Source organism: Mesoplodon bidens (assembly GCF_964165515.1).
Source record: "Mesoplodon bidens genome assembly, chromosome: 10".
NCBI classification, from domain to species: domain Eukaryota; kingdom Metazoa; phylum Chordata; class Mammalia; order Artiodactyla; family Ziphiidae; genus Mesoplodon; species Mesoplodon bidens.
Window position 1 is genome coordinate 103,600,673 of NC_138172.1, and position 25,054 is coordinate 103,625,726.

Genomic DNA, 25,054 nt, shown 5'->3' on the forward strand with positions numbered 1-25,054 from the left:
TGGAACCTCTAATTCAGGAACCAGCTTTTTGTTCCTGTACTTAGGGCTGGTCCTCACCAACACGGTGAAGCAAGCGCATCCATCCGTCTTCCCTGCTCCCTGCCATTCCCTTTCCGTCGGCCCCTGTGTTGCCCTGGGTCTTCTTCCCTTTCTCTTCTTCCTCCTCTTCCGCTTTCTTCCCTGATTTACCAGCTCTGAGCTCTTCCCTAGCCAGCCTCCGAACCCTCATCAGCGATTCAGGGATGTTAATATCCACCCTGCAGGGTTATCTGACATAAAGCCCGGGTGCTGACCCTCGCACCCCATCTGTCTCATTCTAAAGCCTGTGCTGCCCGTATCCACCGCCCTGGCCGGTCACGTGGCCCATCTGCCTCTGCCCCCAACTCACTCGGTGCGCTTGGGGCCCGTGTACACTTTCTTCAGGACCACGAGTCCATGGGAGCTGTGCAAACACAGAGACGCCTTCCCGAAGCCCCCGCTGTCCAGGTCCTCCTGCTCCAGGAATTCAGCAGAGCTCATCCTAATGTCATCCAAGGACATGTCTGGTTTCCTTCTGAAGGCTCAGAATGCCCCAAAAATACACAACTGTTTTTTTCCCCTCAGAGCTGTGCCCTGTGAAGAAAATAAGAGGACACGTCAGTGCAAAAAAAAATCATTATTCAAAAAATATATGTAGGGCTTCCCTGGTGGTGCAGTGGTTGAGAGTCCGCCTGCCGATGCAGGGGACACGGGTTCGTGCCCCGGTCTGGGAAGATCCCACATGCCGCGGAGCGGCTGGGCCCGTGAGCCATGGCTGCTGAGCCTGCGCGTCCGGAGCCTGTGCTTCGCAACGGGAGAGGCCACAACAATGAGAGGCCCACATACCGCAAAAACAAAAAAAAAACAAAAACAAAAAAATATATGTAACGTTCCACCATGCGCTTGGTGTGCCTTTATTTTTTGAAGATAGATTTATAGTCTCTAAGATGAAAGTTTTCCATATTTCCAGGAATCACAGACAACCACAATCTTTCTTCCTTAGACTTTCATTTCTAGCAACATGAAAGACTAAACACTCTCCTGCTACAAAGGACACGTATATATTGGATAACATAATACAAACATCCATTCAAGTGCATAGCTAGGCTCAGCAGAAGGGAAAAGAACTCCAGGGACGGAAAACAAACAGCGTGTGGGGCAGGGGCCACGTGATGGCTGCCGTGGGCTGAACGTCCGTGCGCCCCCCAGATTCGTATGTTGAAGCCCGAGCTCCCACAGTACTAGGAGGTGGGGCCTGTGGGAGGCAATTAGGCCATGAAGGACGCCTCATGAACGATGTTGGTCATCCATGAGGCCTTATAAAAAGACAGGAGGGGGCCTCCCTGGTGGCGCCGTGGTTGAGAGTCCGCCTGCCGATGCAGGGGACGCGGGTTCGTGCCCCGGTCTGGGAGGATCCCACATGCCGCGGAGCAGCTGGGCCCGTGAGCCATGGCCGCTGAGCCTGCGCATCCGGAGCCTGTGCTCCGCAACGGGAGAGGCCACAGCAGTGAGAGGCCCACGTACCGCAAAAAAAAAAAAAAAAAAAAAAAAAAAGACAGGAGAGGGCTTGCTTCCTCTCCTCTCTCGGCACCCATCCCCCTTTCTCTCCACCATGTGAGAGTACAATGAGGATGGCCGGCCGTCCGGCCGTCTGCACACCAGGAAGCAGGCCCTCACTAGACACTGGATCTGCTGGTGCTTTGACCTTGGACTCCCAGCCTCCAGAACCGCGAGAAATAAATGTCTGTTGTTTAAGCCGCCCACTCTGTGGTAATTTGTTACAGCAGCCGAGCCAAGAAGTGGCCCTGTGGGGCACCACCAACCTCAACATCCAAAGGTCAGGGTTTAAAACCCAGCCAGAGACAGGAGCGGAGGTCAGGACATGCAAGAAAAGAGGGTTGGAACAAAGACTCCGCCCTTAACATGGCACTTCTCAATGTGCTACCCTACCCCACAATGAAAGGATGGACTACAAAAAAAAGCAGTCCGCTAGCAAAGGAACTTGTTTGTCTTAGACTGAGCTTGGGCTGTAAAAAAAAGTCTCTGTGTGAATTCATAACCTTGGGCTTGTCTTCAAATAGATTTGGGCTTTCAATTTACACTCCTCTTACCTCTTACGGCCAGGATCCCCCAAATTAAGAACTTTTATACAGAAAATGGTCACAGGCTGATGACATCCCTGGGTTATAAGGTTAAAGCAAACTAAACACCCCCAAGGCAGACCAGACAAGATTCCCACAAATAAAGCCTAACTTAACATGTGCTCCCTTTCCAAAATTATAAAACACCGGAAAAAGAAAGTCCACCGTGAGCCAGACCCCACATATACGACAACCAGCAGGATTAGGCACCAACTGTTCAGGTAACTAAACTACTGAATATCCTTAGAAATGAACGGGTTTAAAGTAATTATGAACAAAAGAAAAGGAATTTGAAGAATACAAAGAGAACAATGCACTATCTAAAAAGAGCAGGAAGACAGGGAAAGGACGAGGATTGGAGACTTTGAACACAGGGCCGGAAGGTGCGTAACACGTGTAACCTCAAAACACGGCTATTTGCTTCACCCTTCTTTCCTTCTTCCTTCATGCATTTATTTTTCCCAAACTGAAATGAAAAATAAAAATCCTTGGGGACCAATATGTGACACCAGTACACACCCACTGGAGTAACCAGAATCAAAATGGCCACCACCGCATGCCAGTGAGCCGGAATTCTCTCACACACTGCTGGTGGGAACACGAAATGGTACAATCACCTGAGAAAAGGTCTGGCAGTTTCTTATAAATCTAAACATATACCTACACTATGACCAAGCAATTCCAATCCCAAGGGAAATGTAAACATACGTCCCCAAAGACCTGTACAATGCTCATAGCAGCTTTATTCATGACCATCCAAAACTGGAAACAGTTGTCCATCAGTAGAATGGGTCAAAAAAAAAAAACCCCTGTGGTGTATTCACAGATGGACTACTACTCAGCAATAAAAAGCAATGACCTAATACACACAACAATGTGGAAGAGTAACAAAAACATTATGCTAAGGTAGAGAAGATATCAAGGGATCCATAGTATATAACTTCATTTACGTGAAGTTTTAGAACGGTCAGACTCATCTGTGGTGGAAACCGGTTGCCCAGGGACGGGGTGAGGGACCATTCTGGGGTGAAGGTGATGTTCTACCACCTCAGTGGGGGTTTGGGTTACACAAGCAAAATCATCTGTCAACACACAACAAATGTACACTGAAGAACCGCAGGCAAATTTTACATCTAGAAAAATCTGTAAACATGCTGAACTTGTTAGTGGTATGCATGCTGAAATATTTATGGGTAAGTGTACTGATATCTGCAATTTACCTTGCAGACACATAGCCTGGTGGACAGAGAGAGGGATAAGTATATGGATAATTATATGATAGAGCAAGCAGAGTAAAATGATATAAATACTGCATATATGAGAGTTCACTGTAAAATCTTTAATTTTACTTTTTTGTTTCTACATGTTTAATTTTCATTTTTTTCCCATACACCCCTCACCCATTTGCCCTAATAGTACATTTGTCAAAACTAAGAAACTAACATTGGTATGTCACCATTAACTAAACGCTCTACTTTTTACTGATTTCACCAGTTTTTCTACTAATTTCCTTTTTTGCTCCAGGACCCAATCCAGGATACCACACTGCACTTTGTAGCTCTTGATTTTTTATTGTTTTGTTTTGTTTTTTTTAACCTTGTGACCCCTTCACCCATTTCTCCCACCCACACCAACTCCCTTCCTCTGGTAACCACCAATCTGTTGTCTGTACCTATGAGCTGGTTTCTTGTTTCTTTAAATTTAAGATACCACATATACATGACATCATGCAGTATTTGTTTCTCTGTCTGACTTATCTCACTCAGCATAATGCCCTTGGAGTCTTTCCATGTTGTTGCAAATGGAAAGATTTCATTCTTTTTATGGCTGAGTAATATTCCATTGTATGTAGACCACATCTTCTTTATCCATTCATCCATGGATGGACACTTAGGTTGTTTCCATATCTTGGCTATTATAAATAGTGCTGCAATGAACATAGGGATGCATGTATCTTTTTAAGTGAGTGTTTTCATGTTCTTCAGATAAATACCCAGCAGTGTAATTGCTGGATCATATGGTAGTTTATGCTTAATTTTTTGAGGACCTTCTATACTGTTTTCCATAGTGGCTGCACCAGTTTACATTCCCAACAACAATGCACAAGAGTTCCCTTTTCTCCATATCCTCGCCAAAAGTTATTTTTCTTTTTGATAATAGCCATTCTACAGGTGTGAGGCAGTATCTCATTGTGATTTTGATTTGCACTTCCCTGATGATAATGATGTTGAGCATCTTTTCACGTGCCTCTTTACCATCTGGATGTCTTCTTAAGAAAAATGTCTATTCAGGGACTTCCCTGGTGGGGCAGTGGTTAAGATACCAAGCTCCCAATGCAGGGGGCCTGGGTTCGATCCCTGGTCAGGGAACTAGATCCCACATGCATGCCGCAACTGAGTTCACATGCCGCAACTAAGGAGCCCGAGTGCCACAACTAACAAGCTGGTAAGCCACAAGTGAGGTGCCAGCCTGCCACAACTAAGACCCAGTGCAACCAAGTAAATAAATAAATATTTTCTTAAAAAGTCTATTCAGATATTCTGCCCTTTTTTTTTTCTTTTTTTTTTTTGCAGTACGCAGGCCTCTCACTGTTGTGGCCCCTCCCGCTGCAGAGCACAGGCTCCGGATGCGCAGGTTCAGCGGCCATGGCTCACGGGCCCAGCCGCTCCATGGCATGTGGGATCTTCCCGGACTGGGGCATGAACCCGTGTCCCTTGCATCGGCAGGCGGACTCTCAACCACTGCACCACCAGGGAAGCCCTCTACCCATTTTTTAAAAAGATTTTTTTGTTGTTATTGAGTTGTGTGAGTTCTTTATATATTTTTTGTTAATAACCCCTTATCAGATACATGATTTGCAAATATGTTTTTCCATTCAGTAGGCTCCCTTTTTATCTTGTTGATGGTTTTCTTTGATGTCCAGAAGCTTTTTAGTTTGATAGTCCCACTTGCTTATTTTTGATTTGGTTGCTTTTACTTTTGATGTCATATTTGAAAAATCATCACCAAGACCAATGTCAAGGAGCTTACTGTCTATGTTTTCTTCGAGGTTTATGGTTTCAGGTTTTGCATTCAAATCTTTAATCCATCTTGAGTTAATTATTGTGTATGGTGTAAAACAGTGATCTAGTTTAATTCTTTAGCATGTGGCTGTCCAATTTCCTCAACACCATTTATTGAAGACACAGTCCTTCCCCCATTTTTAGCCTAGCCTACCTTAAATGTGCTCAAAACACTTACATTAGCCTACAGTTGGGCAAACTCATCTAACAAAAAGCCTGTTGTATGATAAAGTGTTGAATATCTCTTGTAATTTGCTGAATACTGTACTGAAAGTGAAAAACAGAATAGCTGTATGGGTACAGAATGGTTGTAAGTGTATTGGCTATTTACCCTCTTGATTTCCTGGCTGACTGGGAGCTGCAGCTCCCTGCTTCTGCCCAGCATCATAAGAGAATTTCATAGCACATATCACTAGCCTGGGAAAAGATAAAAATTCAAAGTATGATTTCTACTTAATGCCTATTGCTTTGCACCATCATAAAGTTAAAAAAATTATAAGTCAAACCATCATAAGTTGTGGACCATCTGTATTCTTGGCTTTTTTGTAAGTTAATTGATCATTTATGTGTGGGCTTATTTCTGGGCTGCCTATCCTGTTCCATTGATGTATATGTATGTTTTTGCTGGTGCTATACTGTTTTGATAACTATAACTTTGTAATACAGTTTGGGACGTGTGTGGTATCTCCAGCTTTGTTCTTTCTCAAGACTGCTTTGATGACTTGGGGTCTTTTGTGTTTCTATAGAAATTTTAGGATTATCTGTTCAATTTCTATGAAAAATGTCATTGGAATTTTTATGGGAACTGCACTGAATCTGTGGTATGGACATTTTAACAATATTAATTCTCCCCATTCATGAGCATGGAATATTTCCATTTATTTGTGTCTTCTTCAATTTCTTTCCTTAATATCTTGAAGTTTTCAGTATACAAGTCTTTCACCTCCCTGGTTAAATTTATTCCTAGATATTTTACTCTTTTTGATGCAATTATAAATGGGACTGTTTTCTTAATTTCTAATAGCTCATTATTAGTATATAGAAATGTAAAATATTTTTGTATACTGATTTTGTATCCTACAACATTACTGAAATTGTTCATTAGTTCTAACAGTTCTTTGATGGAGTCTTTAGTTTTCTATGCAAAATATCACGCCACCTGCAAACAGTGACAGCTTTACTGCTTTCTTTCCAATTGGTATGCCTTTTCTTTTTCTTGTCTAATGGTTCTGGCTAGGACTTCCAATACTATGCTAAATAAAAGTGGCAAGAGTGGGCATCCTTGTCTTGTAACTGATTCTGTTTCTTTTGGTTTGGCCGCAACTTGCATGCAGCTTGTGGGATCTTAGTTCCCAGACCAGGGATTGTACCCTGGCCCTCAGCAGCGAGAGCGCAGAGTCCTAACCACTGGACCACCAGGGAATTCCTGTCTTGTTTCTGATCCCAGAGGAAAAGCTTTCAGTTTTTCACTGTTGAGTATGATGTTAGCTGCAGGTGTAAAATCTTTTTAACTCTGCACTTTGAAATTTTTCTTAATGAAATGTTGGGGGCAGGAAGTTGTTTGTTTGTTTGTTTGAAAGTACCTGAAGGGGTTTCTTTAAATGCCTAGGCTGACAGCAATCCTGTGCAGTGGGCTGCTGCAGTCTGGCTCAGGCAACCAACCTTCTACATCCTGTACAAAGGCTTCGGTGGGCCCTGCCACCCCAACAAAGCTCACATATCAGCATGGAAGATGATGCTATGAACCATTTTCCTGTAACAGGAGACATTTCCAAGCAAGTGGAAGTACCCTCTGGGAAGAAGCACATTTGTGGGGCAGAGACAGAGGTTGAGGGAGGCTGCCCAGATAAAGGGCATAAAGATGGAGGGGACAGGGGTGAGTCAGGGACTGAAGGTGAGGTACCAGAAGTCATTATGATGGTGCAAAGAGCACAGGCTTTTCTCCCGTATGGACTCTAGCTCTAATTTATCAGCCCTGTGTCTTGGGTAACTTATATAAGCCTCAATTTCCTCATTTGCAAAAGGAATAATAATGACTGCCTCACAAGACTGGTAAGGATTATGTGAGAAAAAATATGTGAAAACACATTTGTTGCCTGTTTCACAGTTCTGGCTATGACTGGCCCACCGAGCCATACGCTTCCACGTTCATCCTGTTTCCCAGGCTTTCAGGATACGAGTGTGCAGCTGGGATCACTCTTCTCAGCAGCTCTCTACTGACCAGTCCTTGTGAGGGTGGGGTGGGGGGAGGCTGCGTTATCTGTCCCACCCTCCCCTACAAGCCCTCTGAGGGCACATTCTTCTCCTGGCGAGAAGCTGTTCCTCCTTCGGGTCTCAGAAACGTCATTTCCTCAGGAAAGCCATCCTACATCTTCCCATTAGACATTTTCACAGCACCCAGTACTTCCCCTTTGAAACAGGACAGCTATAATTTGGGAGTTATTTCAATTAAGCTCACAGAAGGTAGGAAACTGTCTGTCTTATGCACTGTCTACAGTGCCCAGCACAGAACCTGACATATGGCAGTTGGTCATTAAATACATAATTTTTTAAATAAAAGAACTATTTAATCATCCAAAAATAAAGAATATAATTAAACGAATTATAGCACATTCATAAGATGTAATATTATACAGCCAATACATTAACAGGTGGATCTAGCTATACATATAGATATATGTACAGGAAAAAAGACACAGCGAAAGACACTAAAATGTTAGCAAGGATATCTGGATGGTTGGGTGATTTTTACTTCTTCTTTATACTTCTACTACATTTTCCAAATTTTCTTCAATAAACATGAATTACCTTTATAATAAAATTTATTTTTTAAAAGGGAATAATTCCTTCACTCAGTAGTTCTTTATTCTCAGGAATCAAATCAGAGATGCTGATACAGAGTATGTACAAGGATGTTCCCAGTAACATTAGGTAAAACAGCAAAAGCATATAAAACAACTGACAGATACAGGATAAGGGAGAATAAGTTATGACCCATTTACACTATGAAATACATCTAGCAGTTTTCAAAAATGACGTTATGTATGAATGTTTAGTAACATTAAAAAAGGCTCACAGGGATTCCCTGGCGGCGCAGTGGTTTAGAGTCCGCCTGCCGATTCAGGGGACACAGGTTCCTGCCCCGGTCCGGGAAGATCCCACATGCCGCGGAGCAGCTGGGCCCGGGAGCCATGGCCGCTGAGCCTGTGCGTCCGGAGCCTGTGCTCCGCAAGCGGAGAGGCCACAACAGTGAGAGGCCTGCGTACCGCAAAAAAAAAAAAAAAAAAAAAAAAAAAAGGCTCACGGACAGAGTAAAGAAACAGGAAGGAATTATAACCATGCCCTGAAATATGCCCATGGGGTATTAAGATTCATTTCTCTCCTTCAGCCCAGGTCTTGTCTCCTCAGAGCTGCCAAGACCAACTAGGACCTGCAGTGCCTCCTGCAACTGGGATGGAGCTCAGGGGAGGGGAGCCTCCACAAGGGTCGGCTGCACTTTGTGAGGGTGGCTCCTGACCCCAGCTGGTTCTCCTCAGTCTGCGGTTTGCTGGTTTAGTCTGGTCTTACTTAATCGTATGCACCTTTTGCATGGTTTCCAATGACTTCTTTTGTTTTTTCCTGTTTCCCCCACTATTTCTCCATGAATGATTCAACTTTATAAGCACTGAATATCTTAGGAAGGACTTGTGAGTAACTTAGAAACCCAAGAGTCACAAAAACACTGAACGTAGGCAGGTAGAAAACCACACTATAAAGCCATGTTACAGAGTAGTTAATGAAGGCACACTAGCCTGTTACATCGTCCTATGATTCATTTCAACAAAGAATGTATCTATTTTAATGGAATTTATTGTTTTCTGTATATTTAACTCAGGGACTTAGAGAAGCAAATCTTTTCCATCGAAATTAACTGAAAATCCCAAGAAACTTCACAACTTATCTTCTAAGGCAGGGTAAGTCTATATATCAAAATATTCATATCTATGTTCAATTTTGTTAGTCAATTATACCTCAGTAAAACTGGGGAAAATACAAATTATTAACAATATATAAAACCAAAAAAACAGGCAAAACTCATCTACAATACTAACAGGCAATACAGTAGTTCCTATTAGGTGGAAGCGGGAGGCTGTGAATCACAGAAAGCGCAGGGGCTTCAGGAGTGATGGCAATGGCTCATTTCTTCTTAATGTTTACTTTGTGATACTTAATACGGCTGAACGGCTATGACTTGTGTACTTTTCTGTGTATGTTATACCTCAAAAAACAATTTTTTTAAAACTTTAAAAAATATTCATACTTACCTTTAAGTGGTAGAGGACTGTTTTTTCAATTTCTCAATGATGACCATACATAATGAGTCTGACAGAGAATGCTGGCTGCCTACCTATCACTGCCCCCCTTTTTCCCTGCTAATAGAACTCTGTTTTTACTCAGGTATACAATGGGGATTTCTCAAGGTTCTTTGATTATAACTGCTTGATACTTTGCCCCAGATAAACAAGAGCTCTGAGCAAGAAAGATCTAAATGGTGAGCAAGAGAGAAGACTGGAAGAGTTCAACCCAGTGTTATCATGTACGTTACCACGTTATGACCCTTTGAAGTACCAATTTACATCGTTCCAATTTACAAATAAAGAAACTAAGATCTGGAGTTTAATGATTCACCTGAAGTAGCAGATTCTGGAACTCAGCCTTTGTCTCCTCACGCAAACGTCCACTCTCAGCTCACTAACACATGCTACTTCTCTAGAGAGCAACCAATAACGTCTTTGTTAAAATCAGATGCAAAGACTTAACCTTACAACTGCTCACCTGTACTAAGTAAGTATGCGACAGTCAGAAACATAGGGAATGTACAGACTAAAGTTTAAAAACATATGAAACTAAGTGGTTCGAAATCAATATTCTATAGGTTAACCAACATGATCATTTTTGCCAGAGTATAATATCCAACCAAAGCATGGGAAGCTCTGTGTTTTTTTCAAATTCCCAGATCATACTGGTGGTATTAACATGTTGTGGATTAATAAGCACCCAATAGTAATTTGCGATTTTGGAAATTGCTATTTAGGGATTTTTTCCTTAATTCTCATTAACAGTCACAATCCTGAAAGTACAATATAGCTCTGGTGTTCAATATAGCTCAGACAGAGGAAAATGAAAGTTAATTGTTATCGCTGTTTTATCAGTAATAATAGTGATGATGATGACATACCCCCAAATATTTTAAGCAAGCTTAGTCTTCACCTTTTGTGTTTAGAAGGGCTGCAGTTTTCCAAATTTATAATAGACTATAATTTCCTCCCTACTCTTGCACCTACCTGATGGTTACAAAACGCAGATCAAGTAAGAAGTCACTCTATGCTCCAAAGCTCACTCCTGCCTTGATTTCACGTGTTGTAAATCGGGGGAGAAGTAACAGTGGTCTAAAGACCAAAGGACTTCTGGAAAGTTGGTTGAGTATAACAGCCTCAGGCTTTGTCCAAGATACACGAACAAGGAAGAGCCAAACAATCAGCAGGAGACAAAGAAATGAACAACCAACACCCCCTTTGTGGGGTTTTGTCCGATGCTTAGGAAAGAAGGATGTAACTTACCCTCTACAAAACTCTCAAGAAACCAAGAACAAGCCTAATGAAGAACAGAAATGTATGTGTGTAGCCAGGACATGGGAGCAACCTAAGTGTCCCTTGACAGATGAATGGATAAAGAAGATGTGGCACATATATACAATGGAATATTACTCAGCCGTAAAAGGGAACGAAATGGAGTTATTTGTACTGAGGTGGATGGACCTCGAGTCTGTCATACAGAGAGAAGTCAGTCAGAAAGAGAAAAACAAATACCGTATGCTAACACATATATATGGAATCTAAAATTTAAAAAAAAGGTTCTGAAGAACCTAGGGGCAGGACAGGAATAAAGACGCAGACTAGAGAATGGACTTGAGGACACAGGGAGGGAGAAGGGTAAGCTGTGACAAAGTGAGAGAGTGGCATGGACATATATCCACTACCAAATGTAAAATAGCTAGTGGGAAGCAGCCGCATAGCCCAGGGAGATCAGCTCCGTGCTTTGTGACCACCTAGAGGGGTGGGATCGGGAGGTGGGAGGGAGGGAGACGCAAGAGGGAAGAGATATGGGAACACATGTATATGTATAACTGATTCACTTTGTTATAAAGCAGAAACCAACACACCATTGTAAAGCAATTAGACTCCAATAAAGATGTTAAAACAAAAACAAAACCTCTCAAGAGATCATGAACATTTCGTAAAAGCACACGCCACTGACCACCGAACAGAAGACGCCTCCTAGGGTTACAGCATCCTCCCCTCGTCGCCGTTAACCCTTCTTTCCCACTTGCCAGCACACGTCTAAGACAACGCGGAAACACTTCTGACTGCTTCGCAGTTCGCGGCGACCCCAGCGCCCCAGTCAAAGGCCCTTCCGAGGGGCGGGGGAGGAGGCCCGGCCTGGGACGCCTGCGTAACCCTGCTGCGGTGAGAGAACGCACCGCTGAGGCTTAAGGGCACCGCAAGGAAAACCCACCATCCCCACCAAAACAACGGTGGCCACGTGACAGTCCGTTCCTACTTCACGCCGTTATCGCGCCCGAGGCAGGTGTCCGCCCTGTCCGGACAGATCGAAACCCCCAGCCAGAAAGGAGCCCAGCTGGGCGTCACACATACAGAACTTCCGCGCCCGACTTCCCGGAACGCCGCGGACCACGCCCACCGCCTGACCTCCGGGAGCGTCGTCGCCCGCCCACCGCCCGCGCGCCAGAAGCGGAAGCCCCGCCCCTGGTCAGAAGCCGACCCGCGAAACTACCCGCGGCCCCACTTCCCCGCGCAGCTGTAGCGAAGGATTCGCTTTCGCTTCCGCGAGAAACTTCCCGAGGCCCGAGGCCCGAGGCCGGGTGAGGGAAGACGCGGCGGGGGCAGCCCGGAGTTGCTCCGACGCCCGGCAGCCTCTCCGGCGCGGGGCTGGGGTGGGAGCCGAGCCTGACGGGGGGGTCGCCGGGGCGGAGCAGTCAGCTCACCGCGCCCGGCTCCGCGGGCCTGCCGTCCGCCGCGTGCAGCCCAGTGGGTCGGCGTGCTCCGGCTCCCCTCGGAGTGGGCCGCCGGACACCGCGCTCCGGGAGGCCAGTCCGATGTCCACGTCGCCTGCGCGCCGACTGAAGGAGCTCGGCTGGCGGAGGGCGTGGACTGATCGCTCCGCCTCCGCGCCCGCTCCTGCGCCGGAGGAAGACGACGAGAGTGCCCGCCCCGCGCCCGGCGGGGCCTCCTGGCCGCTTTTTAAATCCCAGAGGATCGCGGCTTTGCTGTGCTTCAGAGCGGGGTCCGGAGGCCAGGAGAAGACAGTTAGTGCGCCGAGTCATAGACACCACTCACGGAAACCTCCCAGGCGGGACAGACAGCGCGGGAGGCACTGGGTTGCTTACCCAGGGGATTGTGAGCCCTGCGGGTCAGCAGCGCTGGAACCTTAGGCAGGTAGCTACCAGTCTCTCAACTCCTTCACCTGTAAAGTGGGGATAATCTGGTTTGTCGGACTGTGGAGGAAGAAACTGGGTACTTATTTTGCAGCCCTATACAAAGGTGACTGGGAATTCTCAAGCAAAATGGGAAATGTTTGCTATAGTGTTACGTTAAAAAGCTAATTATATTCACAGCGTGATTATATACTGTAAAAAGATACAAACAGGGCTTCCTTGGTGGCGCAGTGGTTGGGAGTCCGCCTGCCGATGCAGGGGACACGGGTTTGTGCCCCGGTCCAGGAAGATCCCACATGCCGCGGAGCGGCTGGGCCCGTGAGCCATGGCCACTGAGCCTGCGCGTCCGGAGCCTGTGCTCTGCAACGGAGTTTATTCATTTAAAAGGGAATAGATCGGTAATTCCCTGGTGGTCCAGTGGTTAGGACTCCATGCTTTCACTGCCGAGGGCGTGGGTTCAACCCCTGGTTGGGGGAACTAAGATCCCGCAAGCTGTGGGTGTGGCCAAAAAATAAAATAAATAAAAAGGAATAGATCTAAGAAGGACCAATGGCAGTGCTTTTGACCAAAGTATTTGGAGGGCCTCTGTACATTTTGCCAGTTGAGTCTTAATAGCACCATCAGTGCATGCAACTAAACCAGAGGACTGAGGGTGGTAAGTGCAGTGAGGTGCTGTAAAACCGGCCATACAGTACACACTTGTTGAAGTAGCTCACCAGTAAAATGGGCTCCTTAATCACTATGAAGTTCAAGAAGAGTTTCCCAGATAGGGATAATCTTTTTTCAAAAGGACTTTTACCACAAAAAGCGGTAGTCGCCTCTCTGCAAGGGAAGGCTTCAGTCCAGTGGGAAAATATGCAGACTGTGACAAAAATGTATCTGTGAGATGGGGGAAATTGTATGAAATTTGTTTGCCAGACCTGGAATGGTCCATTAGGCAGTTTAAAAATATCATTGAAGGTGGCGTGGACACCGGAAAGGCTGGTTAGAAGGCTGAAGGTGACTAAAGCATCTGAATTTGTAACAATCTGTTTTCCAACGTCTTGGCTGCTTGCAATAATAGCAGAAACTAGGAGGGTTTTGGTTTCGTTTAGGGCCTTTGCTGCAGTTGAAGATTAAGAATTTCGGCAGTCTTCCTTTGACGTGATTTATCTAGAGTGTCAGAGAGCTGGTTTGCCAGATTAACTAAATCTGGGGTGATACAGTTTTCCAGCATATTGTGGTCCTTTTTAATAGAAGGGAGAGATTCCAGTTCTGCCCATTAATAAACACAGAGTTAAAAGCTACCCCAGTGTAATCAACATCTGAAGGAAGACCAGAATTTTCTTTAAAAATAAGCTGGAGATGATTCTAATCATGAAGAGGTTCATCAGATTTTTATGTGCAAAATCTGAATTTTGTTCCAATCAACAGGCTTTGGAAAAGCCCTAGGAATTGCCTGATGAAGTCACCGAGTGATTGCCAAAGCCTGACCATATAATAAGTTAGTGGTCAGGTGTCACAGTTATAATTCTAGAGACCTTTCAGGACTTTGCCAATTAGTGGCAAACCCAGTGCTGGGCCTGGCTTCACTGATAAGCATATGAACTAGTTGATATAAGCCAACTATAGGTTGATAGGTTTGAGTGACTGTATGAAATTCCTCAGCAAATGTGTGAAGGTCTTCAGTTACTTTAGGAAAAGCTTTGACTATGGGTCACAGTTCAGCTTTAGTCCAGGGATTATAGGAAATTAAAAGTTTAGCCTCTGGATTCTCAGAGGCTTAATTTTAAAGGGACAGGTTCTGATAAGTTCAGTAGAAAAGGGGAAGTTTGGTGAGAGAATTAGTATGGGGAAGCTGAGGGTATAGAGGAGGTGTAGGTGGCATAGAAGGGAAGGAGGAAGATGGCACTGGTGGTGGGCCCTGGGCATGAGGAGCAGAGGGAGAGAAAGATGGTGCCAGGGCTGGAGCCTGAGACAAAACAGCCAAGGAAGAAGAGCCTGAGGCTTCAGGAACCATTTTATCTTTCTTTTAATTGTTTGTTTGCCTTAGTTAATCTTAAAATCTTATTTTGCAGAGAGGAAATTTTAGGTTCCTGATAATGTTTGGAAGCCTCAAAATACCAGTTGAAATAGGCATTCTGTTCAGTTTTGAGCTATTGTAGTGGATTTAAGGAAATTAAGTTTAGGGATTTCAAAAGTTCCCCATAATGACCATTGATATTCTAAATTGCCTTTGGTTAGGTCATTCCATTTAGTTATAAATGCACATGAGGAAGGATCATGGTTCTTAAACGTACAGTCAGCCAGAGTCCTTGTAAGGGGGTACCCTCAAAATATTTAGACAACTGGGATCTAATTTCTTGGAGGTTTTTCTCCAGAGTAAAAGAATAGTTTTCAAACAGCTTAAACAGCTAATAGCTTAAACAGTTTAAACTGCTTAAATAGCTCAAGCAGCTCAAACACCTGCATGCTTAATATCAGCCAGTTCTAAGGGAACAGCCAGGTTCTCAGCCCAGTTCCCATAGAACAGCCCCTATTCCAAATGAATGGGCCAAAGGCTGAACTGGCACAGTTCTAATAAAACAGCCCTTTTTCCTGAAGGAATCGGCCAATGCAAGCTAGATCCAGTGAAACTCTGATTTCAAAATCAGACCAAAGTGCCAACGAGTACTCACATACAGAACAAGGCCTTAACCAGAAAGAAAGAAACCTAAAATAGATCCCAAATAAAGCGTGGAGAGTATCAAAATACAAAGAGGGCAGAAGCTTGAATCCAGGAGAAAGACATACCTTCAAACATGATGGTTGACAAGAAAAGCAGTGAGTGACAGTGGGCTCAATTGTGGGTAATGCACCATTTAATCACCAGCCCTGGAGCCATTGGGAGTCTTCTTTGGTCCCCATAAGGGCCACCAAAATGTTGACCTAAAATAGACAGACGGCCAGCTATTTCTTTTCAGTAAATGGTTCTAGGACAACTGGATTTGCACATGCCAAGAATGAAGTTGGAGCCTTACCTCACACCATATAAAAAATTAATTCAAGAAGGATCAACCACCGAAATATAAGAGCTAACACCTTATAAGCTAACATCTTATGAGAACATGTAAGAATAAATCGTGATCTCGTTAGCAATGTATTCTTAGATATGACACCAAAAGCATGAGCAACAACAAAAAAAAGTTTGCTTAGACTCCATCAGAATTTGAAACTGCATCAAAGAACATTATCAAGAAAGTGAAGGGGCTTCCCTTGTGGTGCAGTGGTTAAGAATCCGCCTGCCAATGCAGGGGACATGGGTTCGAGCCCTGGTCCAGGAAGATCCCACATGCTGAGGAGCAACTAAGCCCGTGCACCACAACCACTGAGCCTGCGCTCTAGAGCCCATGAGCCACAACTACTGAAAACCAAGAATCAAAACCAAGAATCTCTGAGAAATCTCACAGGTAAGAGAAGCCTAAGAAGACATGACAAATAAATGTAACATGGTATCATGGATGGGAGGCTGGAACAGAAGAAAAGATATTAGGTAAAAACCAAGGTCATCTGAACTATGGACTTTAGTTAATAATAATGTATCAGTGTTGGTTCATTAATTGTAACAAATGTGTCATACTAATGTAAGATAATAAAGGGGAAACTGTATCCATAGGGTATATGGAAACTAATTTCTTTCAGTTTTTCTATAAATCTCAACTGTTCTTTAAAATGGTCTATTAATTTTTAAAATGCTAAAAAAAAATCAGTTAGCTGTACTTGTGTGGGTCTATTCCTCTCTCTCTCTCCCCTCTTCAGTTGATCTTGTATCTCTTCCTTTGCTACACCACATTGTGTTCATTACTGTAGCTTTAGGATAGGTCTTCAAATTGGGCATCGTGGAGCCAAATGTATGCTTTCTCAAAATTGTTTTAACTATTCTAGCTTCTTTGCCTTTCTCTGTACATTTTAGAATCAACTTGTCTGTATTTACCAAAAATTCTCTAGGATTTTGACTGGAAGTGTATTAAATGGATGTATAAGGGAATGTATAAGGGGATACAACATAACTTGCTTAATCAAACCCATATTTAGGATTCTTTTCTACATTTAAAACAAATCTGTAACTTGTTGGTGATTTTTAAACAATTTTCTTCAGTTAAGTCCTCAAGAATGAAGTTAAAGTAGTAAATGTAATGAATATTTTCTTCATAAATCATCTCATTACTTTCTAAAAGAAGAAATCGCTATAGTAGAAGAAAATACAGTTCTATAAACATATCTGTGATTAAAAATAATCATAGTGGAGAATATGTTCCATGAAAGCACAGACATCATGGATGTGAATCCAGGTATCTCCAGAACAGCCTGAAGACTTAGAAAGGTTCGATTTCGCTGTAAAATATTAGTCACCCTAACTCATGAAAGTTATTTACCATTGGGGTTACTTACCTTGAAGCCTTTATGCGCACCATGAAATGCAGCGTCTGGGTGCAGCCAGGAGGTAGAAAGCACCCAGCAGGTTAGACAGAGTTTATTAAGGGATTACTGACTGTGATAAAAGAGTGACTGGAAGACCTCAGGCAACTCTCTAGGCCCCAGGCCGAGGGAGACAGGCTCGCGGGAGCATAGCTGGTGGCAGTTCCAACCCGATGCAGAGGTGCAGCTCAGCCCACAGACAGCAAAGCTGGCCCCTCAGGCCGGAGCTAGCCTGGAGCTGCTGGGCAAGCAAGAGGCCACCCTGGGGAGCACAGGCCAATGAGCAGCACCCAAAACCTCAGATGGGCAGGGACAGAGGCCTGCAGGCACAGGGGCTGTGCAGACCCTCCCTCCCTCCCGGACACAGGTGGCTGCGTGCTGTCCAGGGGCGCCGGTTTCCCTGCAGAGAGGACTGTGCTCAGGGTCTGCCTGGCGAGGCTGCAAGTTGGCGGTGTGTTCGGTCTCTGGCTGGGCAGGATCCACCGGAGGTCCTGACACCACATCGTGGACCCTGGCTTCACTGGAAGCTGCCCCAGAGCCAGTGGACCCCTCTGGTGGGCTGAGTGCCTGGCTGGTTATTGCCCAAAGCACCACGGGGGGTCATCCTCCCGGGGGCTGTCAGCCTCTGGGCCCACAGCGCCACCGCTGCTTTCCTTCCTCTGATGTGGCTTCAGGAGCAAAACTCATCTGACAGCAAGGACCTTAGATGCACAGACATGCAGCCCACAGCGCAAACATCACACAGAGGACAGCTGGCTGGAAACCACCCCTCAGGTGTCTACTCAGAGAAACAAGCACCCCAAAGCCTGCTCAAGACGGACTAAATGCCCTTGAACTCAAGAGACAGCCCTTGGGGTCAGGCCAAGTGCACAGGACACGCAGTGTCTCCTGGAGGTAAAACACCTGCAGCTTCTCTGCCGTCCGACTGTGACCGAGACCAGTTGTGGTCTAAGTGCCACGGAAAGAGAAGGCAGTTTCCTGCGCAGCCGTCACACTCCGGAATTCCGGCCTCAGAACCACCAACCACTCCCCTCCTGAGCAGACACACTTCGTCCTGGAGACGGCGCTTCTCTTCCTGCCTTTGTTCCTCGTAGACCATCCTGCACAAAGCCGTCCTAGGACAGCTGCACTTAGTTCCAGATGCCCCGAGACACTGCTCTCTGCTAGCGCGTGTCACCTACACCACAGCCTCAGCCTGGGGGTACCTGAGGTGCCACCCGTCAGAAGCCGCAGCCAGAAGGGCTGCCCAGGACTCCGTCCACAGGGGTTCAGGGAGCCAGCTCTCAGCGGCCTCGCTGGAAGGCGCTGTCATTTAGCAGGAAGCTTCCTCACAGGCGCCAGAGAGCAGGCGATGGGGGAATCGTAGGTGATCATCTCCCAATCCTAGTTTCCTCCCTATATTCAGAACCAGCTCTTAAAACTAATAATTGATCATCCAGGACCCGGCGGTGGCTGCTTTGCCCAGAGGTGAGCAGGAGGTGGCAGGAAGGTGGGACGCTGGGACACACCCCCTGGAAGAGGGGCCCCAGCTCACACACCTGAGGGGGCCCCGGGGAGTAGGTAAGCTCGGCGGGTCCTGCTTGGGCGGGGGGCGAATGAAAGGAGGGGAAAAGGGAACGATCGGGTGAAGAGCAGCAGTGACATCCAGCACGAAGTGTTTATAATAACCCAGGAGGGAGAATTCACGTGCGTGCCCTCCAGGGGTGGGGACAGACGTGACACCCCCTCCAGGTGGTACAGTTACCTGCGTACATGTGTGTCCCCTCTAGCTAATAATCCATTCAGAATGTGGTCCATGTTTTCCTCAGCTTGTTTCATCCAAGGCACCCAGCATTGCACATGATTGCTCAATAAACACTTATTGAATAAAAAAATACCTAGCTGATTGGAAATCTTACTTGATAAGATGGAAAAACATAAGGGATTTTAAACTTTTGTGTAACTTTGTTAATAAACTCAAGAAGTCTATCCATTCCTGAACCCAAACCTGAAGGAAGCCAGATTCACAGCACTTCAGTGGCTCAGGAGAAAACCCTTCGCCAGCACCCTGTCCACCTGGCCCTCAGGACAGCTGGCGCTGACCCAGGACACCAAGGAGGGCCAGGTAGCCAGAAGTGGACATGTGAGCTTGGAGGGGAGACCCACGCGCAGAGCCCAGCTCTATTCTGCCTGAAGATGAGCTGGGGATCACTCAGAACCCCCCCCAGCCGCCCCCCTCACCCAGCAGGTCAGGCGCTTGGACGTGAATCGGCCCGTTTCCCTCCTCCTGTCCTTGGGGCTGCACCCCCTGTGGTGGGAGGAGGGGTTCCCTGGTGGAGCCTCTCCATCCAATGTCCAAGGAGACCGTGTGCCGCTGTGCCGGGCGCCGGCCCTGGTCCCTCCTCACGTCTGGAACAAATCAGGGCCCGGCGAAGGAGAGCCCATGACAGGGTGTGGCAATGGTCTTCGTTCTCCTGCCTGCAGTACTACACCACTGGCTGGCCTGGACTTGATCTGAGCAAGGCTGCAGACTGTGACCCACGCCAAGCTGGGCTCTAAACCACGGGCGGACCACAGACACCCCACCTCGGCACTCACACTGACGGCAGGCAGCTCAGTCCTGGGAGTAGCCACGCGTGGCTCTGTTTGCAAGGCGGGTGCGTGTGTGGATCTGCACGCGCATTAAACCCTGCGTTGCAGGTGGCGTCGCGCCAAGGTCACAGGCCTGGGCTCTGAGCTCGGATCCCGGCTCCAGGACCCGCCGGCCACCACGCTGCCCCTTCCCGCATCCTCCCACGGGAGTCACGCAGGGACCCCGCCTCACGGCCTCGTGGTGAGGAAGGGGGGACGCACTTCTGTGAACTACGGGGCACAGGACACAGCCGAGCAAACGTCTGCTGGCTGCAGCCACAGCGGGGGTCGGGCTCAGTCTAGAAGGAGCTCAGCTTCGTGCGGGGGGCACCCATTTACCCAGAGGAGGAGGAGGACCCGGGGTCCCTTAGGTGCGCGGGCCTAAGCCCAGTCTGGTCCCAGCTCCCTCCAGGACCCGCCCCCAGAGGGAAGCAAAGGCCCAGCCCTGTTGCACCCTCGGTGTCGGGGGCTGAGTCAGAGGCCAGGCCCGGGGTCTTTCATCACTCGGAGTCACTTTAGACCCAGGCCACTCTCCCGCAGGCGTGAGGCCAGGATGCGCGGTGCGGGGCACACGGCGGGCGGCCGCACCTGAGATGAGAATCAATACCTCGGGGGGGTGTCCGTTTGCGAAGAACAGGAGCAGGTGACAGTCGTCAGGGTGAAGCAAGACGAGGAGGGTTTTCCTCCAGTCCTCCAGCCTTGTCGGGCAGGGGGCTGGTGAGCCCAGCGACCGGGACGACCGCGGCAAGGCCAGGCCGAAGCTGGCCGCGGCCGGGTGGGAGGAGCAGGCCTGACTGGGGAGGCTCTGAGCCGGGTTTGGCCTGGAGACTCGGAAGCTCAGCTCTGTGGTCCTGCGGTTCCGACCGCGCTCCCAGAACCACCTCCCCGGGCATGTGTCGCCACCACTAAAGGAGGAGCATCTGACTCACTCCCCGGACACGTGTGTGGCCTCGAACGTCAGCAACAGCTCCTGCGTACGGAACACATACTACGTGCCAGGCGGTATACGACACTGCATGCCTACGGCATAAAAGCTTTTTGTTTTGTAATATACACAAGCCTGTGAGGCCTCTGTTATCTCCATCCTACAGATGATGACACTGAGCCACCGGGGAGATGGGTGACTTGCTTAAATGTCATGGAGTCGGTATCTAGCAGAACTGGGACTCAGACCCAAATCTGCACAGAGATCAAAGCCGTTAGCTGCAGAGCATACGCTTAAGAGTTTACAAGTACTGGTTTGTCTTGAGGCGGGAAAATCAGAATCTGTCCTGGTGTCATAATTTTTAAAAAACTTTGCTGGCTTCTTCTTTTTTTAACCTACTATTATTTGGGTAGAAAAGAGAGAGGGGAGAATGATGGAGTACGAGATCTTATGAGAAAACCTTCCGGCATGAGTGCTTCAGGTCACTTGTGACTTACTGGCTAATGATATCAGATAATGCTGTATTACTCAATCAACAATTTTGTCTGTGTGCACGTACTCTATTTACACGTCTGCGCTAGATGCTGAGAGAATCTTTGAGAACAGCACACAGGACCAGTTCAAGCTGTCGGGCCAGATGGGACTGGTCTAGTCCAGCAATGTTGAAAGCCCATCTCAGGCCTGTGAGCTTGGCTGGTCAGTAGCTCAAAGGGCTCATTTGTCTGCACTTGGACTAGGGGTGGATGTTTATGGCTTTGAAATGTTAAGGGGGTTCCACTGGCTCCTTTCCCTAAACCCCACTCCTGGTCCTTGTTTGGCCATTCGATATGTGGTCACAGCTGGACAATTTATGAAGAAAGGAAACCTGTACAGAAGGGCTGAAAACATCAAGCGTAACTCACCAGTGGTAGCTTTCCTGGGGCCCTCGGCTCAAAGTCCACGGCACAGAGATCAGAAGCGGTGCCGGTGCAGCCCTGCCGGCTCAGTTCAGCCACCGCCACGTCCTTCAAGGACCCACTGAAAGAGCTGGTTTCTGGTGCATACGGACGATGAGCACTTTCTTACCTAAATCCGGACAAGAAAAAAATCTTTCTGGGAAAAAAATTCCTCACGGTCGCAATTCAAGGAAGAAGAAAAACATTAGTAAACATTTAGGTGCCTCACCGCATTCAAGGCTGAGCAGTAAGGTTTTCAGTGCGTACTCTTTAAAGACAGAGATCATTTCATACCCGATGGTAGTTTGGAAGGTTCACTTTCACTTTATTTTACAACACACACCATTGGAAAATAGGTCAGAATAAATCATGTCCTCTCAGGATGAAACAAGCAAACTTTATTAGAAATCTCATTTAATTTTGTTATTTTAGGTGAGCAGTTTTGTGTTCTTCTGAAAATGGAAACAGTTCACACTGTATCCTGGAGGACAGGGCACTGACTTTTGCCCTCAGCCATGGCCACATCCTGACAAGTATCAACCTGATTGTAAGAATTTCGCTTTCTTCTCCTCCAGGCCCGGACTCAACCCACAGCAGGAAGGACTGGCCTAAGCTCCCTGAGCCTGAGACCCATTACACTCAGATGGCGGGGTGACAAGAGAGAGATGGGACCGGGGACGGCCCGCAGGCTTGTTTGTCCTGCACCTCAAGTCCCTGGCAGGGAGCTCCGCCTTTCAGACAACGCTGTGCGACTGTTCGTCCTCCCAGGAAGCAGAATGGCAAACACCCTCCTACCCACCATGCCAGGGGGCGGCACCAAAGGCCAACAGTGGACCAGGAGCCAGAGCAATCCAATTACACCATAAATTATTGATTTTGTATCAGGTCTTAAAAAGAAAATATGTACGTAATGCTAAAATAATCTGTTTCAGGTCATTCTTCCAAGAATAGGAGTTTGAGAATAAAGGGATGTTCTTGTCAAGGTTTTTCATCCTAATCTCCCAAAGCCCATGTTTCTTACCTGCCATGTCTTGGAAAGGTGGTTGTTTTCCTCAAGAGGATTTTATTTAGGGCTCCCATCTGGATGTTGCAAAAGGGAGGACCCTCTGTGAGCTCTGGCTTGTGTGCCAGCCCTGACCCCTCTCTCCTGAGGGGTTGTGGGCCTGGGAGCGGGGGATCCTGCAAGGAGAGGGGCAGAGGGAAAGGTCCAGGCTGGCAGGGCCCTGCGCCAGCAGGAGCTCAGCACCCGGGTCAGCCAGCCGTCCCCACATGCACCCAGGTCACCTGCTGCATGCACCAGCTTGGGGCGTGTAGCCTTCGTGTTCTTCCAGTTAATCCCATGGGTCCCTAAATGCCCTTATTTGCTGGGCTCCCCACTTCTACCCAAATTGCCTGAAAATCCTGGGGACTTTCTCGGGGTTTTCGCTTATAACCTTCAGGCGGTGAGAGGCTTGGAAAGTCTGATCTGCCCACCAGCACTGGTGCTTCTGACCCTGCCATTTGGGGGTCACTGTCGGGTCCTGCATGGCCTAATGGACTTCTGTCCAATGAGACAGTCACGTCCTAGATGGTTCAGAGCCCGCGGCCCCCAGGGGCCCCCGCAGTGGGCTCCAAAGAAGCAACTCTTTCAGGTCACATTCATGCAGGTTTTAAAACAGTTAAGTATCTAGATTTACTTTCTTTCTTCCTTAAACGATTTCACATACATAAAAGTAAATATTATATAATTATTTCTCAAAGGACAGTGAAATGAATACTCAGGTACTCACCCTCTAGTTTAAGAAATAGAACATTAATAGAGCTTTAAAGGAGCTGTGTGCACCCTCCCACCACACTCCTATCCTGTGTATTTCATTATAACTCCACCACTTCAGTATGAACCTCCAGATGCCTTTTTAGTTGGCATGTTTCTATACTTACTCTAAGTGATCTGTGACCTGTGTTTTCTTCCCCATTCAGCTTTATGATTATGAAACGTGTATGCCTGTGGTTAACTTTTTTTAAACTGGGAAGTAAAATGTGTAAATGCTCCATTTTACAGGGTACATTTTCTAAAGCTGTGGTTCTAATAACCCACGAGCAGTGTGTAGGTTTTCCTGTTGGCTTCCATTCTAACACATGCTACAACCCAAACTTTTAGATTTCTGCTAGTCTGCCGGGTGTAAAATGGCACATCACTGTGCACTCCATGCGCATTTCTCCTGAAAAACCGACATCTTCTCTATGTGCGTCGGCCAGGTGTGTACCCTATTCCATGGAATGCCTTGCACTTGAGCACACGTGTGCGTGTGCAGGTGTGTCCTTTCTCTACCTCTTTGTAGTCCACATTAAGCTTATTTGAATAAGTTTTTCATTCCATCTTTATTCTTTGCTAATGAGCATTCAGCAATATAGATTACCGTCAAATATTACTTGCGCTGCAACCCACAAATCTGATAATATAGTATTTCAATTATTATTCAGTTCTAAATACTTTAAAAATTCTCCATTATAATTTTAACTTTGAGTTATTGAAAAGAGGGTTGTCAAATTTCAAGTGATGTATTTCTTAGTTATCTTTATGATTTGATTGAGTTATATTTTGGTCAGAGATGGTCTTCTGAATTTACATATTCTTTGCAATTTGCTGAGATCAGAAGTTTTATGATATTTCCATGAATGTTTCAGAAAAATATGGATCTTCTTACTGCTGGGTGCAGTGATTTTTATGCAAGTATTGTCACTTTTGTTCAAATCTTTATTCTTTTGTGTGTTTGACCTTTCACTTACAAGATGTGTGCTGAAATCTCTCACTCGGATAGATTTGTCGATCTCTTTTTATAACTCAGTTTGTTTTATATATGGTTTAAAACTGCTTACTAAATGGATATAAGTTTGGAATTGGTATAACTTCATATTGAATTGGAACTTTTACCATTACACAGAAACCTCCTTTACCCCTAATCATCTGTTTGATATTAAGCTGTTCTGCCTTCTTGGGCTTAGGATCTACATGGTACATCTTATAGCTTTTTTTGGGGGGGGGTTGTTTTAGATATATCTCTTGTACACAGGAGATAGCTAAATTTAATTTTTTATCCAGTTTGACTGTGTCGTTTACATTTTTTTGTGATTATATACATATTAGGATTTTTTTCACCATAACTTCCTGCCTTTGTCTTTTTTTTTTTTTTTTTTCCTGCCGTGCCATTTGGCATGCAAGATCTTAGCTCCCTGACCAGGGATCAAACCCGTGCCCCCTGCAGTTGAAGTGCGGAGTCTTAACCATTGGACCACCAGAGAATTCCCCACTGTCTGCTTTTACTGTTTATTTTTTTCTTCCAGTCTCATTTTGGATGATGGCATTGTCTCACTCCATTCTACTAATTTGATCCTCAATTTCCATTATTTTAATGCTTATCCTAGAAACTTGAATACATATATTTCACTTA

At 46.2% G+C, this 25,054-nt stretch overlaps 1 protein-coding gene and 1 long non-coding RNA gene across 6 annotated transcripts in view; one reads left to right on the forward strand and one right to left on the reverse strand.

The window, feature by feature from the left end:
- RIPK1 (receptor interacting serine/threonine kinase 1) overlaps window positions 1–20,497 on the reverse strand; it is a 44,557-nt gene extending 24,060 nt beyond the window's left edge. For 2 of the 5 annotated variants that reach the window (XM_081245525.1, XM_081245521.1), the window contains exons 1-2: window positions 12,267–12,379; window positions 389–612 (exon numbers count right to left, since the gene is read on the reverse strand). In XM_081245525.1, coding sequence (XP_081101651.1) covers window positions 389–540 — 152 coding nt within the window. In that variant the 5' untranslated portion in view covers window positions 541–612; window positions 12,267–12,379. Of the gene's footprint in view, window positions 1–388; window positions 613–11,518; window positions 12,234–12,266; window positions 12,380–20,370 lie in introns of those variants that run through there. The other 3 variants (XM_081245524.1, XM_081245523.1, XM_081245522.1) reach the window with 3 other exon arrangements.
- On the forward strand, window positions 534–23,316 carry LOC308623313. The gene is made up of 3 exons (XR_014016805.1): window positions 534–607; window positions 12,255–12,717; window positions 22,199–23,316. It is a non-coding gene; the product is annotated as an uncharacterized lncRNA (long non-coding RNA).
- Window positions 23,317–25,054: the final 1,738 nt, after the last annotated feature.